Source organism: Trichoderma asperellum, chromosome 1 (genome assembly GCF_020647865.1).
Source record: "Trichoderma asperellum chromosome 1, complete sequence".
NCBI lineage: Eukaryota > Fungi > Ascomycota > Sordariomycetes > Hypocreales > Hypocreaceae > Trichoderma > Trichoderma asperellum.
In genome coordinates, this window is record NC_089415.1 from 1,322,596 (window position 1) to 1,341,074 (window position 18,479).

General features: G+C 52.8%; 7 protein-coding genes across 7 annotated transcripts; 3 read left to right on the forward strand and 4 right to left on the reverse strand.

Annotated features, from left to right (window-relative positions):
* Positions 1–232: 232 nt before the first annotated feature.
* PDB1 (pyruvate dehydrogenase E1, beta subunit) lies at positions 233–2,222 on the forward strand. Its single transcript, XM_024902279.2, has 2 exons — positions 233–825; positions 947–2,222. Exons 1-2 carry the CDS (start codon positions 436–438, stop codon positions 1,703–1,705), a joined length of 1,149 nt encoding a protein of 382 aa, XP_024764595.1. The 5' UTR covers positions 233–435; the 3' UTR covers positions 1,706–2,222.
* Positions 2,217–6,664, reverse strand: TrAFT101_000390 (uncharacterized protein). Its single transcript, XM_024907403.2, has 2 exons — positions 3,384–6,664; positions 2,217–3,261 (listed from the first exon to the last, which is right to left on the reverse strand). The coding sequence occupies exons 1-2, from the start codon at positions 6,543–6,545 to the stop codon at positions 2,581–2,583; spliced, it is 3,843 nt and encodes a 1,280-aa protein (XP_024764596.1). The 5' UTR covers positions 6,546–6,664; the 3' UTR covers positions 2,217–2,580.
* Positions 6,665–6,840: 176 nt separating this feature from the next.
* Positions 6,841–8,163, reverse strand: TrAFT101_000391 (uncharacterized protein). Its single transcript, XM_024907404.2, has 2 exons — positions 7,599–8,163; positions 6,841–7,527 (listed from the first exon to the last, which is right to left on the reverse strand). Exons 1-2 carry the CDS (start codon positions 7,941–7,943, stop codon positions 7,255–7,257), a joined length of 618 nt encoding a protein of 205 aa, XP_024764597.1. The 5' UTR covers positions 7,944–8,163; the 3' UTR covers positions 6,841–7,254.
* Positions 8,164–8,343: 180 nt separating this feature from the next.
* TrAFT101_000392 (uncharacterized protein) lies at positions 8,344–8,900 on the forward strand (the record flags this gene model as incomplete). The annotated part of the gene is made up of 3 exons (XM_066126011.1): positions 8,344–8,421; positions 8,502–8,514; positions 8,575–8,900. 3 exons carry the CDS (start codon positions 8,344–8,346, stop codon positions 8,898–8,900), a joined length of 417 nt encoding a protein of 138 aa, XP_065982108.1.
* Positions 8,901–14,423: 5,523 nt separating this feature from the next.
* On the forward strand, positions 14,424–16,938 carry TrAFT101_000393 (uncharacterized protein). Its single transcript, XM_066126012.1, has 2 exons — positions 14,424–15,195; positions 15,286–16,938. Exons 1-2 carry the CDS (start codon positions 14,852–14,854, stop codon positions 16,643–16,645), a joined length of 1,704 nt encoding a protein of 567 aa, XP_065982109.1. The 5' UTR covers positions 14,424–14,851; the 3' UTR covers positions 16,646–16,938.
* On the reverse strand, positions 16,789–17,112 carry TrAFT101_000394 (uncharacterized protein; the record flags this gene model as incomplete). Its single annotated transcript, XM_066126013.1, has 1 exon — positions 16,789–17,112. The coding sequence occupies one exon, from the start codon at positions 17,110–17,112 to the stop codon at positions 16,789–16,791; it is 324 nt and encodes a 107-aa protein (XP_065982110.1).
* Positions 17,113–17,243: 131 nt separating this feature from the next.
* On the reverse strand, positions 17,244–18,301 carry TrAFT101_000395 (uncharacterized protein; the record flags this gene model as incomplete). The annotated part of the gene is made up of 3 exons (XM_024909350.2): positions 17,244–17,861; positions 17,940–18,015; positions 18,081–18,301. The coding sequence occupies 3 exons, from the start codon at positions 18,299–18,301 to the stop codon at positions 17,244–17,246; spliced, it is 915 nt and encodes a 304-aa protein (XP_024764601.1).
* Between the last annotated feature and the right edge of the window lie 178 nt (positions 18,302–18,479).

Consider the following 18,479-nt stretch of genomic DNA (forward strand, 5'->3'; position numbering starts at 1 on the left):
TTAGTCAGCTGCATGTCCCTCAACTAGCCAATTTTAGCCCCTCCCCAACAAACAAAGCAGCAAGCAAGGCCTAAACGGCGCCCCTGTTTGGAGGGGCTCGCAGCGCTGTAAACTGGCCCTGAGACCGCTAGACTAGCTGCGAGCTGTGCACCAGCGCCAGAAAAAAAAAAGTTGGGTGCTCCAATTGGCTGGCGGGCAGCAGAGCTTGGGAATTTTTTTCCCGGCGCCGGAAATTCCCTCTGAGAAAGATATTCCAACGCCAAACCAACCTAAACTCCTCTATCCACCAACCAACCTCCCTCTCTCCTCCTCTGTTTTCCTGCTTGACTCTCCCAACCGACGGCCAGCTTGTGACAGAGCCCGTCGACAAGCAGCAGAAAAGAAGAAGACGAACAAGTCAATAAAGCGTTGCTCTTCGCCCGCAGCCCGCCCGCCATGTCCCGATTCCTCCGACCCGCAGCCCGCCTGGCTGCCTCAACACGAGCGGCCGCCATCACCAAGACCGCCTCGCCCTCCTTCTCACAGGCCATTGCCCGCCCCGTCGTCTTTGGCGGCTCGTCCCAGAACCGATCCTACGCCGAGGGCGCCGGCGTCAAGGAGTACACGGTGCGCGATGCCCTGAACGAGGCGCTGGCCGAGGAGCTGGAGAGCAACCCCAAGGTCTTCATCCTGGGCGAGGAGGTTGCGCAGTACAACGGCGCGTACAAGGTCACCAAGGGCCTGCTGGACCGGTTTGGCGAGAAGCGAGTCATTGACACGCCCATTACCGAGATGGGCTTCACCGGCCTGGCCACTGGCGCTGCGCTGAGCGGCCTGCACCCCGTGGTAAGTCTAAGTCTTTGAGATATCACGTTTGATATATATATATATATATATATCGTGGACATGGACATGGACATGGACTGTAACAGCCAGCTAACCTGTGGATTTCCCTTTTCCCTCCCAGTGCGAGTTCATGACCTTCAACTTCGCCATGCAGGCCATTGACCACGTCATCAACTCTGCCGCAAAGACGCTCTACATGTCCGGCGGCATCCAGCCCTGCAACATCACCTTCCGCGGCCCCAACGGCTTCGCCGCCGGTGTTGCCGCCCAGCACTCGCAGGACTTCACTGCCTGGTACGGCAGCATCCCCGGCCTCAAGGTCGTCTCCCCCTGGAGCGCCGAGGACGCAAAGGGCCTGCTCAAGGCCGCCATCCGCGACCCCAACCCCGTCGTCGTGCTCGAGAACGAGCTCATGTACGGCCAGAGCTTCCCCATGTCCGAGGCCGCCCAGAAGGACGACTTCGTCCTACCCTTTGGCAAGGCCAAGATTGAGCGCGCCGGCAAGGACCTGACCATTGTGTCCCTGTCCCGCTGCGTCGGCCAGTCGCTTGTCGCCGCCGACCTGCTGCAGAAGAACTACGGCGTCGAGGCCGAGGTCATCAACCTGCGGTCCATCAAGCCCCTGGATCTCGACTCCATCGTCCAGTCCATCAAGAAGACCCACCGCCTGCTCGTCGTCGAGTCTGGCTACCCTGCCTTTGGCGTCAGCGCCGAGATCCTGGCTCTGGCCATGGAGTACGCCTTTGACTACCTTGACGGCCCTGCTCAGCGAGTTACCGGTGCTGAGGTCCCTACTCCTTATGCCCAGGGTCTCGAGGAGATGTCCTTCCCTACCGAGCAGCTGATTGCCGACTTTGCCGCCAAGATGCTGCGAGTGTAAATAGATACACCTATTACGAAATGGAGGGTGGAGAGAGAGAGAGAGAAAGGAAAAAAGGGGGGTCAATAAAGAAGAAGAAAAAGGGTGATGATGATGTACTCTTTTTTTTTTTTTTACCCCCAAAGTATCTACGGATATAAAAACGAATTTTATACAAGAAAGAAGAAGAAAGAGAAAAACAAGGGGAGGAGGATTTCATCCAGGCAGGCGAATGTAATATCTCGAATACGGGAGAGAAGTAGAAATTTTCACTCTTTTCTTTTTTTTAAGAAAAAAAAATAGGGGGGAGGGGGGAGCCTTCAGGAGGGGGGAGCCTTCAGGAAGGGGGAACTGGAACAATCGCAATCAGGGTAGTAGTTAAAAAAAACTTTTGATAGACTGGCGGGAGAGAGGGCGAGGGGGGATCATAATGGACCTATACTTGTAATTTACCCACCTATGCGTGCTTCTTTCATGGATAAAACTCCTTTTTTTTTTTGCCGTTGCCACATTTCTTAAGCTGGAGCTGCCTCTAGGTCCTATGATATGAATTAAGCTAAACAACTTGGCTTCATCTTTTCTTTTTCAGATACTGAGATGGAGATTATAAGTGATGTTTATATAAAAGCCTCATGGGGACTTGATAGAAATCGTGAAATTATACGCCCATGGGCACATATTAGCTTCACATCTTCCCTTCTGGAGGAGTGTCTATTTTTCCATCTTCGGCTATACAAATACATACCAAGCAGCCATCTAGAAATCTTTGTTTCTCATCATCATCATCAAAATAAAAACCCAATACCAAGCATTTATCGTCATCTTCAACCCCAGCTCACAAAGCAAAAGAACATGGTAATTCCCATCCATCCAACCATCCCTCCATCTCATCCACTTCACATGTATAAACTCGCCACCGCCGTGATATCCCTCTTAATCATCTCCTGCGCCGTCTGCATCTTCTGATACAGCTCCGGATCGCCAATGATCCTCGCCGCATTCTTCACCTCCCGGCACGTCTCGTCCAGCCTCGTAATCGTCCGCACAATCGTGCCCTCCAGCACGTCCGTCAGCGCCGTGATGTTCTTGAAGCTCATGCCCCGCGCCCACTCGTACACGACTTCCATCAGGCCAAAGCGAGGGCGAGACGTGAAGTCGTTGGAGTCCTCGCTCGACTGGATCACCTGCAGGCGCGTCTGCACGTCGTTGACCTTTTCGGATATAGCAATGATGGTGTCGCGGCCGCGCTCGAGGTTGCCTGTCAGGGTGGGCTCGATGTCGGTCTTTTCTTGGAAGACGAACGAAGACAAGAGGGCGGCGATTTCGGCGGGCTCAAAGTCGGCCAGGACGTTGTCGAGGATGAGCTCGGTGAGGACGAGCTCGTCCCCGGAATGGACTTCACAGGCAACTTTGCCCTTTAGCTGGATGCGGGTTGCATCGTCGATAAAGTCGAGCTCTTTGAGGGCTTGGACACGCTGCTCGTAGTCGGGGAGCAGTTGGAGGTTCTGGTCAGACAGAGACTGCTTTAGTTGGGCAATGTGCTCCTTGATGAGCCACTCGTCATGACACATGGCAAACTAGTTGTAATAGTTGTCAGTAAACAAATTCAAAAGACATAATCAAAGTATAAAAAAGAAGAAGAAGAAAGGAAAAGGATAGGGGCAGCAGAAAATCAAACCAAAACCAAGCCAAAACTTACATGCTTTAAAAACGACGGGCACTTCACCGCTGCAGAATTCGCCATCGTCTTGGACAACTGCACCCTCTTCTCCATCATCTCCTGCAGCTGCAAGCTCTTCACCTTGCCCATGTCCATCTCGTCCCACCGGTCGTCCCAATTCGCGCAAATCTCCTGAATCTTGTCCCGCGCGTCCTCGGCGCCGCTGCCGCCCTTGAATATCTCGGGCACCACGCCCTTCAGCACCCACCGCGTGAGGCACTCGACGTCGCTCAGGGGGACAAACATGTTCTTAGTTGCCAGTCGCTTCTTGCCCTGGGGCAGTCTTGTGAGGTACTTGCGGAAGGCTGGGATAAAGGGGAGCTGGTCTGTTGCGTCGCGGCGCTCCCTCAGGGGCTTGATGGCGCAGACGTGCAGGATGGGGTCATCGAAAGTGCCCTTAGGACTCATGCCCTCAGCCAGAAGTATGCCAGCGGTGCGGATTCCCTCCCAGTTGAAGATGATGAGCCTCTGTGGCGTGAACATCCTTCGTCCGATTGAAATCCTTAGCAGGTTTTTGTATAGCTCCGTCGTCAGCCTCTTGTAGTCCTGGGCAGCCTGGTGGCACTCGTCCACCACGCCATCGCAAATGGTGCAAGCCTCTCTCTTGACTTTGGCAAGATCGGCCTGAGCCAGCTTGACGTCTTTCTCGTGCTCCGGCAGCAGCTGTTGAGTCGCATGCTCCGAAAAGCTTCTCTTGATCATCTCCTCAATCTTCAGCGCCTCTACTCTCAGCAAGTTGAGAATCATGTTGTACGTCAGCCTAAACTGAGATCTGAGCTTGGAAGGCTCTCCCAGAATCATGTTGCGCAGCTCAGCAACCGGAGGAGCATCGTCTCCGCCTGGTGGCACAATAATGACCGAGCCGACCTTGTCCAGACCTCGACGACCAGCTCGACCAGCCATCTGCGTGTATTCACCAGGCAGAAGATTGCGGAACGAATGGCCGTCATGCTTGCGGTATCCGGAAAACACGACGGTTCTGGTGGGCAAGTTGAGTCCCATGGCAAAAGTCTCAGTAGCAAACAAGACCTTGACGAGGGTCCTGGCGAATAGAATCTCCACCAGCTCCTTCACAATGGGAAGCAGACCACCGTGATGCACCGCGATGCCCCTGCTAAGAAGCTCACGCAGCCTGATGATTTGGGGAAGGACTCGATCCTCGGGCTTTAGACGGGCGATTGACTTTTCAATCACCATGTGGATGGCGCTCTTTTCAGTAGCCGTGCAGAAATCTTGGTTGCTTAGAGCATCGGCATTTTCCTCACATCGTTTCTTGGAAAAGACAAAGATACACGCCGGCAGGAGGGTCTGTTTCTTTAGGAACTGAACCAAGTGAACCCACAAGTTCTTGTCCTGGGCAGCAGTCGACCGTCCACCAGGATTTCCGGCCCGTCCCATATGTCCAGGGTTGTGGCTGGCTCGCGGTGGTCCTCCTCGTCCTCTCTGCTGGCCACCACCACCACCACCGCCGCCTCGGCCTCCTCGTTGTTGCGGGCCGCCTCTCTGGTTGCTGCCACCTCTTCCGCCTCTCTGGTTGCCTTGAGAGCCTCCTCTAATGGCGAGCGTATTGCCAGCCGCCGGTGGCTTATCTTTACTCTGCGTAGCCCTGTTTGCGTCTTTCCAGCCAGTCTCGAGGAATTTCTTGTCCGAATCCACAATCTTGTGAATATCCTTGCCGGCCCAGAGATAGTGTTCCAGAGGCACCGGCCTCTTGGCTGTAGAAATGACATAGATGTCCCTCTGCTTGGTTCTACCAACCCAAGAGGCAAACTCGTGCGTGTTGGGAACAGTAGCCGACAGCAAGATGAGCGAAATGTGCTCTGGCAGCATGATGATGACTTCTTCCCACACAACTCCACGTTCATAGTCGTTTACGTAGTGGACCTCGTCAAAGATGACAAACTCGACGTCACGGATCAGGTCTGCTCCGCGATACAGCATGCTGCGCAGAATCTCCGTCGTCATGATGAGGCAGCTGGCCTCGGGGTTGATCTGCACATCGCCCGTCAGAATGCCCACCTCGTCGAATTCCTGCCTAAAGTCGCGGAACTTTTGGTTGCTGAGGGCCTTGATCGGCGATGTATAGATGGCCTTTGTCATGTGCTTGGCCGCCAGGGCAATGGCGTATTCGGCCACGACAGTCTTGCCAGCAGACGTGTGAGCCGCAACAAAGACCGAGTCACCGTTTTCAAGATGATACACGGCTTCCTTTTGGAACGTGTCCAGCTCAAAGGGCCATTCTCGAGCCATGTCAGGGACAAGCTCTCTAAAGTTGGGCATGTCGTGCTTGATATCGACCATGTGTGCCCATTCTCGACCAGCCCGTTTGGCGCTAGAGGCTGCGAGAGTTCCATGTGGCTCGAGAGATGGAAACTCCACGGGCAGCAAGTCGTCGATGTCATCTCCATCTTCCTCTTCGTCCTCTAGCGAGTCTCCAGATGCGCCATTAGGCGGCGATGAGTCCTCGTCCTCGGCGTTGGCAACTGTAGCCTCTTCTGGGGCCTCTCCAAGCTCCTGCTTGATTGCTTCAGCGGCGTCCGCATCCTTGTCTACCTTCTTGATGCCGAAATCGATGCCCCGAGCCATTCCAGGTGCGGTTTGCAGCAATCCTCCCTCGCTGCCAAGCTGAATCACCCTCTCCAGCTTGTTTCCACCAGCAGCATCATCGATAACAGCAGGTCCCGCGTGAATCTGATCCTCCAAGGCTGCCGTGGCCTCGATGCCCTCCAGTCCACCAGGGGCAAAGGGAAAGAATCCAGCAGCACCTCTGACAAAGTCGGCCCTGTTGGCCGGTTTGCGGAGAAGACTAGTCGAGTTCTTTGCAGTGGCGCCACTGATGGGAACCGTCACGTTCTTGTATCCCGTAACGCGGCCTTCAAGCCCGTGCCGCAAGAACCTCGTCAGGGTTCGGGTCTGTGGCGGTGCAATCTTGAATAGAGACGTATAGTCCGTCTCAAAGTCCCATCTCTGCTGAAGACGATCCAGCCATTCGTCAGAGAACTGGGGGGAGGGCATCAGCAGCTCATCTTCCAGACGTCGCTTTAGCTCTTCGGGGTCTTGAAGGCGCCGCTTCTTGGAGCTGGAGCTGGGAACGAAGTCTTCTGCATCTTGAGCGATGAGAAGAGCGTCGATGCCAGCCATGGCCTGTTAGCTAGCTGAAAGAGTGAGATTTTGGTCTAGACAAGCAATGGCAAGCAATTGTTTTGTTTACAAACAACTTGTAGTGGTAAAAGATAATGTAAAGCGCCGACTTTGGGTTCGAGGTTGGAGCTGCCTTGGCCCCGCTACTACGGAAATGCGGGTCTGGGCACATGCATCCATTCGTTTGGATTTGGCAGTTTTGGCACTTTGATGGGTGGGCGGTACATGCCATGTATTAGGAAAGCAAGAGAAATTCAAAAATAAGAATCAAAGTGGACAGCTGACAGAGAAAGAGGCCCATTGTAAAGTAAATATAGATATATATATTTGTATACATTTGTAGAAATATGTGTATAGAAACTCCACCAGGACCTCGATGCATCAGGGAATTGCAGCAGCAGGAACGCAAAGCCGCAGCTCTAATAATAGTCGCAATTCAACAAGTTCTTGATCCATGTCAGTCATTATCAATCAAAAACCCAGCCCTTGCGCATTTGCCCTCTCAAAACGCCGGAGAAGAAAAAAAAGAAAGAAAGCCCTCGTGTCCCAGCAAAGAAATATAGAAGAACAAAGAAAATCCACCCAGCAAAAATCAAGTCAAATCACTCCCTGTTGATCCAGACTCATGCATATCAGTCCATAGCCCAGCGTAGCAACCCGAAAGAATCAAAAGGAAACCAGTCCGCTATGAAACCCTCCTCCCGCAAATCTAAGCCCGCAAAGCCCTCAGTCTCTGCTGCAGCTTGTCCTCCTCCTCGGCTGTCGGCTCCGCAGTCTGGGGCTCGGCCGTCGCAGGCGTGGCCTTGTTGAGCTCGAAGCTGAGCTCCAGGCCGGCATCGTCGGCGAGTTTGCCGAGCAGTTCGTGGACGGCGTCCTCGCCGACCTGGACAGAGGTGGACTGCGTGATGGCGTCCTGGTAGATGCCGTTGGTCATGGCGTATTCTTCGTTTTGCTGCTTGAACTGCTCCAGGGTAACGAGCGTCTATAGTGAAGAAAGATGACCGGTTAGTTTTAAGCGCACATAAGATAAGGAGCAGAGAGACAGGGACATGCCTTTTCGGGATTCGTATTCTTCTGCGCCAGGTTCATCGTCCGCGACGACGAGGCCATCATGTGCGTCATGCGGTTCATGGCGTTGTTGGCCTGGATCTGCGCCGCCGACAGCTCGGCCATGTCGGCCATCTGGTCCATCTGCTGCGCCAGCGCCTGCTTGGAGAGCAGCATCTTGGCCTTTTGGTACGCCTTTTGCGTCTCGCCCTTCTTCAGCAGGTCCTGGATCTGCTTCTTGAGGATGGGATCCTGCTTGGCGGCCTTTTGGGCCTCGCGCCGGGCCTGTTTCGCCTGGAAGCGAGCCTGGAACTCGACTTGCATGTCGCGGGCGAGCTGGCGGTTGGACATTTTGATCGGGGTTGATTTAGGGGGGGTTGAAGTTGATGTGAGGATTTTTGTCGAGATGGAGACGAGCGACGATTAGGGAAAATCAAAGGCTCAAAAGGCAAACTTTCGGCGATGGGCTGGCTTTGGCCGTGGACGAGTGGCGGATAAGGCGGGGTGACGCAACAGGAATCGGGCGAGAGCGAGCACAGCCACAGCTCATCGCTCTCACCGAAGAGAGAGAGAAGGCTCACCAGCCACACTTGTATGTTCTAACTGGGTAGTCGATGATTTCATTGTAAGTCGAGTGAAAAGAAGAATTTCTTGGTTTCAATATTTCCTTCTCACTTGCGACTATTCGGCTTGAATATCACGTTATGAAATGCTCTCTTTCAAGGCCGTCAGAAGGGCTTCAAATCCCAAGATGAACGTCCAGACCTTTCCCCGTCCGCCACGGCTGGATAAGATCTCTCGGCATATCCGCATCACATTCATCCTCCAAGTGCGTTTGAACCACTTATGGCAAAGTCATATGCCACAACGAATGCCTATAATTGTGACTGAATTCCACGACTATACCAGCCAATAGCATCAAGTGGTGTTTCATCTTACAGAGTCCCATCTATTCAAGACTTTGACTAATAACTAACGCCAGCATACTACCTCCCTCCATCGAGCATCAAACTCCCCCTCAAACCTACGTCCCGCTCCAGCTGGTGCGAGTGGAAAGGCGCCGCAACGTACTACAGCATCGCCCTCCCAGACGGCACAGTCTCCAACCGCATCTGGTCGTACGACAGCCCGTCAGCCGGCTTCGAGCCCCTCCGCGGGTGCCTGAGCTTCTACGCCGGCCCGTGGGATTGTTTTGTCGATGGCGAGCGGGTGGAGCCGCAGCCGGGCGATTTCTACGGTGGCTGGGTGACGGCTGAGATTGAGGGCATCGTGAAGGGCAAGACGGGCAATCTGGATCCCGTTGTGTAAGAGTCATTGCAAGTAGGGGCGGACATAGAGTTGCTATGACTCTGCTGTTTTTTTTTTTTTTTTTTTTTTTTTTTTTTTTTTTTTTTTGAAAATGTGGCCTGATTGATAATCAAGATGCCATGGAGTGACATCTGGCATGTAGGACTCCCGAAATATCTCGTGGCCGCGTGGCAGGTTCTAGGCAGACATTCAGTTTAATTACGGTACGTGGCAACGGTGAGGCTTGAGCTGCCAAGATGCTTCGAATGGCTAGCTATTCTGAAGCAGAAGGCAGTGCTGCGGGAAATGTGGTAGATGCTAAATGAAATTTCCTAATGTCTCGATACGAGTTTCAGATCAAAATTGAGTTTCTGCGTAGGTGGTGTAGGGTAGGGTTAGCTCTGGAGGAGGACAGGGAATGCATCAATATTACTGGATGAATCGAACATGCACGGCCAAGGTATGCCGCTGGATTAAGTTTTTATCAGTATCTCAATCAAAATATTTCGGGGGATCGACTGTTTTGGATTATGGTCTCTAATCCAGGAGCCATTCGATGGCGTGAGATCTCAAAGTGCCATTTCAATTCAACAGCTGGGATTCACATTTGGAGGGCTCAATGCTCAATACTTGTGTGCCAGGGTCGTATCAATAACCCTGCGTCTTTCTCAAGCAAAGCTAGCTTCTGACGGGCGGTGCGGAATCTCGCTGCCGATAATATGCACCTCTTTATTGGGCAATTCATGCATGGCTCTCCGCGGACAGCCGAGCCGGATGCTTGTTTTTGTAGAAAATACCATGAGCTTGATATCGTATCTATCAAAGCCGGATTTTTGATTTCTTTTGCTCATAGTAGAGTCTGTTTTACGCATTGATAGATATGTATTCAAGCATAGCTCTTTGGCTTCTCGCTGCCATGGTGATGGACATCACAAATACCAGGACTTCAACCGACTGGCTGCTCCATTACCAAATCAAATCAACTCACAAACAAGATTTATCAAGTCAGTTTCCAGCATTGAATCACATATCACTTGGCCGGAGATATCTCCACCAACTGGAGCATGATAGAAGCCTCTCTTCCTGCATGTATGCATGCATCTCTCTCTCTCCTTGTATGTACGTGCAACAAGCGGTCTGCAAAATCTCATGCACATACTCGGCCAGGGCATCCGCTTCCAGGATACCTTGCAGCATGATAGAAACCTTTTTTTTGTTGGGCTCAATCACCTCCCTAGTTTTGGTGCATGCAATTCCTTAGGATGCTTGCTTGTGAGTTCGCTTGGCCGCGCCAATGCTCCAATGCATTTGAGCGTTCGACGTGGCAAGCTATACATGGCTCGCGAGCTCCCCACAACCACAAAAGCTTGGCTTCTGGAGACAAACTTTTTTTTGCATGTGAACTGGGGGGGGGGCCCTGGAGGTTCGTGACTGCACGGAGTAGCTGTATGGTCGATCAATGTTCACCGACAAGAAATGGTTTAATATGCACATGAATGCATGCATGTACTCCGTAAACTGGACGTGGGAGCGCCCAACAAAGGCGTACTCATACGATATTTCCTTCATCACCTGCGAAGCCTTGCTAGTGCTCCTCACAAAGCTTCTCGATGCTCCACCGCATGCACATGCACCCATAAAGCTTCACAAGGCACGAGCCCCGCCATTGCTATGCTCATGTCTGTCTGTCTGTCTGTCTGTCTGTCTGTCTGTCTGTCTGTCTGTCTGTCTGTCTGTCTGTATGTATGTACTCGTAGTCAGTGGTTGGTTGAGTGGGTGTCATCCGTTATCAAGAAGCGCGTTTCGCGTTACCCGCGGGCGATCGAAAGGTTCGATGATGGCAGTGGCAAAGGTTAGGCTCCAAGCGTTGGAAGGTTTGAACTAATGCTTCTCGTCTTCTCCCTGCGTAAACTGTCGTGTGATGCACATATTCTGCTGTGCCTAGCATTGGGCTTGTTCTTGTAAGCCATTTTCACATGCGAGTGAGTTACTGAGTGAGGGGCAGAGGAAGCCCAGAGAGAAACGACAACTTCCCCGCATGCTTGCTTCAGCATCAGAGTATGCACACGCTTGAAGATGGGCATGTTCGTACTCGTATAGATAGGTACGTTAGAGACTGGAGTCAATGTTGCACTGGCAGAATAAACACAGCAGCTTCCGCAGGGTCCGATGGATGGAGGCCCAGAGTTTGAGCTGCCCACTTGGGCGCCACTGCAGGAGATGGAGATGGAGATGGAGATGGAGCTGAGCGTATCCTCTGTACATGCACGCCTGTCACAGACGGGTGGCTGAAAGCAAAAATGGTGGTGGGAGTAGGTAGTAGTAGTAGTAGCAATGGCAATATTAGCAGCAACATGAATAGTTTGGAATTGGCATGGCAGAGTAGATGTAATTCCCGGGTAAAGTGCCAGTCCCAAAGATCAAAACCGGCAGAATGGAACAGCTCCTCGCCTGCTGGGGTTACATGGCCGCCCTGTTTAAACGTTCAAGAGCCGGAACATAAACAGGCACAAGGCGTAGCGGAAAAAAAGGGCAACGGAAATCTGGGGTTTCGCCAGAAAGAGGGGGAAGCAGATCGGCCTAATCAAGGGGAAAATTGGGAGACAGAGGGAGGAGGGTCTCCAGTCCATTTTACGCCGGGCCTTGGTACAGTAACCGTTCCGGAACTAGTAGGTACAATATTAGACTGCTAGCTGGTAAGGTAAAGTAGCATCCATTCGCTGGGAGGTTGCATCTGAACTTGATGAGTGAGCAGCCGCATTGAACGGAATGCCTTGCCGGATGGACCTGAACCAGCGTTGATTCTGAAGCAAATTCCATCGATTCTCCTCCGTACCGCGCACCATTGATCGGCTAGCAGCCCAGCTACGAGTCCTGAAACCGCTCGTCTTGGAATCAAAAAACACTGCCCGGCGACCAAGAAAAGGGGCGGCGCCAACGGCCCGCACTCCGAGATGAGATGCTATTGAGGGACGGCTGCCACACCAAACGACTAGGCGCAGGACTTGGTGCGGCACTCTCTGGAGAAGCTTCCATAGTCTGCCTTTGCCTGAGGAGATAGGGCCGAAGCTGGAGAGGATGGACCCCGCCCTCCCCTATTGATTTCCTTCAATAGCATCCAACGGCTGGAGAATATTGCGTGCTTTTGCCGAATCGATTGGCTCCGATGCAAAGGCACGAAGAGGAGTGAATTGGAGAAGGGTTCTGATAAAGCAATTGGTAAAATATTCCCGCCCATACTTGGCAGCATGTGGTAAGTACTGTATGTAGTGCAGTGGAATAGGTAATATCCAGCTGCTCCTTTCGGAGTATTTGCCTCCCCCTCCTCTACAGGCAATTCCTTCATTGCAAGGGTGCTGCCTCTTTTGGCATGTAGCTTAAAGTCATACTGTGTACGGAGAAATGTCTGAGGTCCCTCTCTTCAGGGCTCTCTCTCTTTGTCTGCGCAACATGTGCCCTTGTCAGCAGCATTGCTTTTTTTCCGAGACAAGAGAAATCGCCAGGCTTGGCACGAACCCGCCCGCTCGATCGAAGTGATTCTTGTCGCTTCTTCTCCTTCCCTCTTGAAACCCTTGCAAGAGCCCTTTCTGACCAAGAGTGAGACAAGAGTGGAAGGGTTTAGTGAGATTCCCCCAAAGAGAGCAGCTGCAGAACGTTATGACGGGGGGGTTCCAAACAGGGCGATGCTGGTACATGTAGTGAGATGAGAGAGAACCCTTTGAGCCATGCAGTTGGAATCTCAAGACCAGGGGGGACGTTGTTTGAACCCGATACTGTACCTACTCTGGTGTGTCCGACTTCAATTGCTGCTTAATATAGCAAGTAAGTACTGTAGTAGCACTGCACAGTAGACATTGATGCTATCAGGCAGGCAGGGTATGTAACCTGCCATCCCGCTACGAGCCCTCCAGGCGCCAATCCGGAACTTTTTGCCTGGCGAAGCCGGAAGTGGGGAGAGGCCGGACGGACGTTGCGTCCCAAGGGCTTACTGCGCTGCTTTTGGCGGTTCCGTTATGTGCTGTGCTATCATTAGCCTCGACCGAGAAGGCCGTTAGTGATTACGTGCGCAGCAGCTAGAGGCATACGGGAGATATGGATGGAGACGAGGACTTGCTCGAGGCCAAACGGCTGCTGCACTGGGCAGGTCAAGAGACGACCTGTTGATGATCACCACGTGTTGCTACATGGCATTACATGACCGAGTGTGTAGAGCTAATGTAAATGTATGTAAATGTATGTACATGTGGGAATCGATAGCACAGCTTGCTGGAGGAGAGGAGCACGTTGGTCCACATACAGCAGTACTACAGTATGTATACTGCCTCTGCTAGTGTTTGTTGCCATCTTTGGTGGCGCTGATCAATAAGGATGAGAATAGAAACACAGAGCATTACGAGAGCACACCGTCTCTTTTCCGCAGATCGTATCACTCGTACTATGCAATGGAGGCCACCGGCTGGGCGAATCAGCCTCTCTGGTGGCGTGGCAGAAAGTGGGAATGAGGGGAGACGATCCATCCATTCTTGTCCAACCAAACAGATCAACCCCCCTTTTTCCGTCTCCTTCTCCTGAGCTCTTTTTCATCTGTTTTCTATTGAAGCCCAATGACGTCTCTATGATATTCTCAATTCTAGTTTGCACGAGAAAGAAGCAAAAAGAAGCCTTCTCAACAAAAGCAGCAGATGCATGCTTTCGTCTGCTGCAGCCAGCATGTAGGAGCATGCTGTAACATTTGATATACAGCATGCAGGTATGTAAGCAGCAGCCATTTTGAATGTCCATGTCCATGTCCATGTCCCTGTCCCTGCACCCTGAGACCAGCGTCGTTGCACGTGTCTCGGCAGAACCAGCACGTTCAATACAGGGCCCAGAAATGACGAGATGCGATGCCAATACGGGTAAGACAGCAGAGGCACAGACGTTGTGCAAAACAGGGACAATACGATACTGTATGGAGTTGTTCCACCACAACGTGCTTTGCCATGCCATTGAAACTACATGCTAATATCAAACCAATATACATGTACCTATACAGGCACTATGTACTACCGCAATATTTCACTGCCTATATTTCCGGCTTCTCTTGTGCATCTCTCCTCTCTCCCGGCTCAGCCGAGACTCCCCCTTGATTTTATCCTCTTCCCCAGAGCCTCTTTCTGCCGGGACGCGGCCCTTCTGGAGGAGGCTCTCGGAGGATTTGGAGGGCCCGTCCATCGCCAGCCACCAACTGTATGTACTACATGGTAGCGGCGCTGTGCGTGCCACTGCAGCACACCTGAATTCCAGCGCCCGGCACAGCACCCACTGCGCTGCACGTATCAGGCCTCGCCCCCTGCAGCAGCCTGAGCCCACTCCCCAAGCCCGCTAGAGCGCCCCCCTGAAGCCCCGAGCCTGGCGCCTGATTCGAGGCTCTGCCGCCCCCACCGCGATCCACCGCCACTGTCTAATGGCCTGCCTGGTTCGATTCGATCCGAAGCCACCCCTTTCCCTGCCCGTGCCGTGCCTGAGGCAGCGAGACGGCCGCCAGCAAGGCCAGCGTGGCCTCAAGATAAAGAGACCACCATCGCCGCCCACACGCCGCGCTCATCACCTCGTCCGCAAAGAAGCCACTCTGTCCTCTTCCCCCATCCGGCTCTCTGACTCATCCAGCTCCAGCAAAGCCACCAGGCTGACTCATATCGTGATTGGCTCTCTGCTGCCTGCCATGAAGTGGGCGCCGCTACACCAATAGGAGACCTGCTGGAACGAACCATCGCCGTGACCGTCGCTTGACAGTCGCTCGACTCTGACGCTTGGACGCTGCTCGCTCTGCATCTCCACCGCGCGCCGATTTCCTTAAGAAAGAAACAGCCGCTAGAGCTCGTTCACGTCACTTTGCATACATCAACTCGCGACGTACGCATCGTGGACAGCGCCAGAGAACGAAGCTCGCAGAGCAGACATCCAGCCCCGTCCCGTCAGATACACCAACCATGGCGTTCCAGCAGTCGTCTCCGCTCATCAAGTTCGAGGCGTCTCCCGCCGAGTCCTTCCTGTCAGCGCCCGGCGACAACTTCTCGTCCCTCTTCGCAGTCTCTACACCCTCCTCGGTCGCCACAACCATGGATCCCATGGAGATGATGACGCCCCAGTCATACACTGACGAGAAGCTCGAGTCTCGCCTGTCGGTGATTCCCGAGCACGAGATGGACGACGACCGGGACCTGAACGACGACACAGCCCCCGCGGACTCCTCTTCATCAGAAAAGAAGCCTGTCAAGAAGAGGAAATCATGGGGCCAGGTGCTCCCCGAGCCCAAGACCAACCTCCCTCCCAGGTATGTTGTTGAAGAAGAAGAAGAAGAGGAAGAAGAAGCATTTGCTCCTCAAGATGTTTATGAATATGCTAACCGGCTCCCGCGTATTAGAAAACGAGCCAAGACTGAAGACGAAAAGGAACAGCGTCGCGTTGAGCGTGTTCTCCGGAACCGACGCGCCGCCCAGTCATCGCGAGAGAGGAAGAGGCTCGAGGTCGAGGCCCTCGAGAAGCGCAACAAGGAGCTGGAGACGCTCCTGATCAACGCCCAAAAGACCAACCTGATGCTCGTCGAGGAGCTCAACCGCTTCCGACGAAGCTCGGGTGTCGTCACCCGCTCTTCCTCCCCCTTAGACTCCCTCCAAGACGGCATCACATTGTCGCAACAGCTCTTTGGCCCCCAAGATGGCCAAAAGGTCGACTCTACCAAGCAGTCCTTGATGGACCAGATGATGAGGTCCACGACAAACCCCACCGTGAACCCCGCCTCTCTCTCTCCCGAACTCAACCCCATCCCCGACTCCGCCAACGAAGACTTGTCCGAAGAATTCGCCTCGGAAGAGACCAAGGAGGAACAGACCGAGGAGCAAATCGAAAACGCCAGCCAACAGCTGACTGTCGGCCTCTCCACTGATTCGACACAACGTCCTGCAGAGATGTTGTGCGACCTGCCGTGTCAATCGGTGGAGATGCCCCAGTCGTTGCCGGCTTCTCAGGCTCCGACGACGCCCACTGCCTTGGCTTGGGCTCTGTACCTCAGGATGATAGTCCTTTCAGCCTCGGCTCTTCTTTCGGCTTGTCAGCGGCCCTTGATGCAGATCGCTATGTCCTCGAAAGCGGGCTTCTCGCTTCTCCCAACTCCTCAACTATTGACGACGATTATCTGGCTGGTGACTCTGCCGCCTGCTTCCAGGATCAACCTCCCTACGACTTCTTCGACATCAACGACTTCCTCAACGACGACGCAAACAACGTCGCCTCCGACATTGTGGCAGCGAGCAACTATGCCGCTGCGGACCACGAGCTCGACCTCGAGATCCACGACCCTGAGACTCAAATCTCTTCGGACTATCCTATCCAGCAGCCCCAGTCTGGCGCGTCCTCTCTTGGATGCGACGATGGCGGCATTGCGGTTGGTGTCTGAGGGACGCGACGATCGGGACGGGAACTCAGACAACGAGTCTTGTGCGACGCGCGGCGACCATTGCGAGCTGACCCAATCTCTACGCAGCATTACTTTGCCGTCTAGGGAAGTCCTCCTGACACTCCTGTGGGCCCTGAGGGTCGAGGAGAGGAAGATCCAGCAAAAGCAGGCCGCGCTTCTCGTCCCCGAGAGAAGCGCCTCAGCAGACCAACAACAAATATCATCAGTATCAGATTCTATTGTCCTTAAAGTAGCGGGTGTTAAGCGAGCTAAACCTTCTCGACTTGACTATAGCGGTGGCTCCAAGCGGTCACGGCTGTCGAGGTAATCTTTTTGTGTTTGATTTTTTTCTTTTCTTTTTTTGTGTATTCCAAATATCAATTTTTTCTTTTTCATCTTCACCTTTGGGAAAAAAAGGAAACCCCCCTGGTTAGGGTGGAATGGGATGGCGGCATGTATTCCAAGGGTGGTTTAAGGATATGTGTGGGAAACGGCGCAACGTGGGAATGGCTTTCTCTCCAAGGCAGAGAAGATGGAAACAGAACAGCCATTCATGACCTGGCTACACTTGACGATAGGCTTAGGGTGTACACTATGTATAATTGAGCAAGCGTTGCCGATTTCCTCTACACTTTTGAACTGTATCATGAATGTGACTGTAACCTCTCTTGACGTGACTTGGTTGTAAGAGTGTTTGTTCCATATGATATCAATAGTCATATGATACCAATAGTATAAGTCATGAATCTGCTCGCTATACATCATCATCCATTTATACCACCCGTCGCCCATCATCTTTGATTTTAAACGCTGATGCAAATACAAACTCCCAGACGCCTGCTAAATAAATGTGCCCTTGACATGCTCCCTTTCAACAAACAAATGGCCTACAATTTCCCCCTTCTTTACCAAGTCATCCGTCCGTCTCACCACAAGCCGTCCATCTCCCGCATAGCTTCCTCTTCATCCGCAAAATCGTGTCCCTTATCGCCCGAAGCTGGGCCATCGCCCACTCTTTTTTGTGCAGGCTGCTGCTCGTCTTGCGCTTCTGCTTCTGCGATGAGGGCTTCTAGGTAGTCATCGTCGTCGCCGTCGTTTTCTGGACCGTTTGCACTGGTAGTGGTAGTAGTAGCAGCAGCAGTACTTGTCGTGGCTGTGAGAAGCTTCCCCCTGTCCATGCTCTCTGCTTCCGCCATGAGCGCTTCCAAATCGTCATCATCAGGCATATCGTCGTTTGCCGGTAGTGGTGCTGCTGGCACTGGCGCATCACGAAGCATATTCACAAATCTTCTCGCTCCCCGAGGAGTAGCGTCGTATAAATCGTCATCTTCGTTAATATTCACGGCTCCAATGCCCAGTTCGTCGTCGTCGTCGTTGCTCGCCTTGGGGCGCCCTTCGTTGATCCATTCGTTTCGCGCCGTCACGAGGGCCTTTTTGTGGCCGGCCTTTTCGACCATCGCGAGGGCGTCGAGGAAGCGGGCTTTGGGGAAGAGGTCGTCGAGCCATAGCTGGTAGAAGGAGAGGAGGCGAGAGGCGTCTGAGAACTGCGTGCCACCAGGTCAGTGGGAGATTCAAAGGATATAGATAGAAGAAGCAGAAGAGGTTTTGGAAGAATTGCATACTTCGTGGCCTTTGCCTTTAAGCTTGAGGCCTGCGGCTCGTTTTCTGAGCTTGGGGATGCCAGCTGGGCCTAAGAGTCTAATGAATTGGTGGTTAGCATAATTGCCTTTTTAATATAGAGAATTATTGTATAAGTAAGGCACCTTTCTTCGTCAAGCTTTACGTTTGGAACCCTCACACGCTTCTGGACTGAAACCTCCTCTTCGATTCCCAGCCCAGAGTCTGGCTCTTTTCTCTTCTTGCTTGACGATTCTGGCGGGGGAGTTGGAGATGCGAATGGGTTGTCCAGGTCGTCGTCCAAGCCATAATCGTCCAAGTCGTCGCCATGGGTTGGCGGACGCTGTGATAGTGACATCGGCGGCATGATGTTGGTTGATTTGATTTTTTTTTGATTTTTAAAAAGAAATTCCGCTTGAATAATCTTCAATCCAATTGACAGCAACTACCTACCTTGGCCAATTACTCTCCAGACGCGTCTCTCTGCCTTATCGATTGCGGGGGACCGCGTCTTGGCTCAAAGCACCAAAAAACCCCACCAAGGC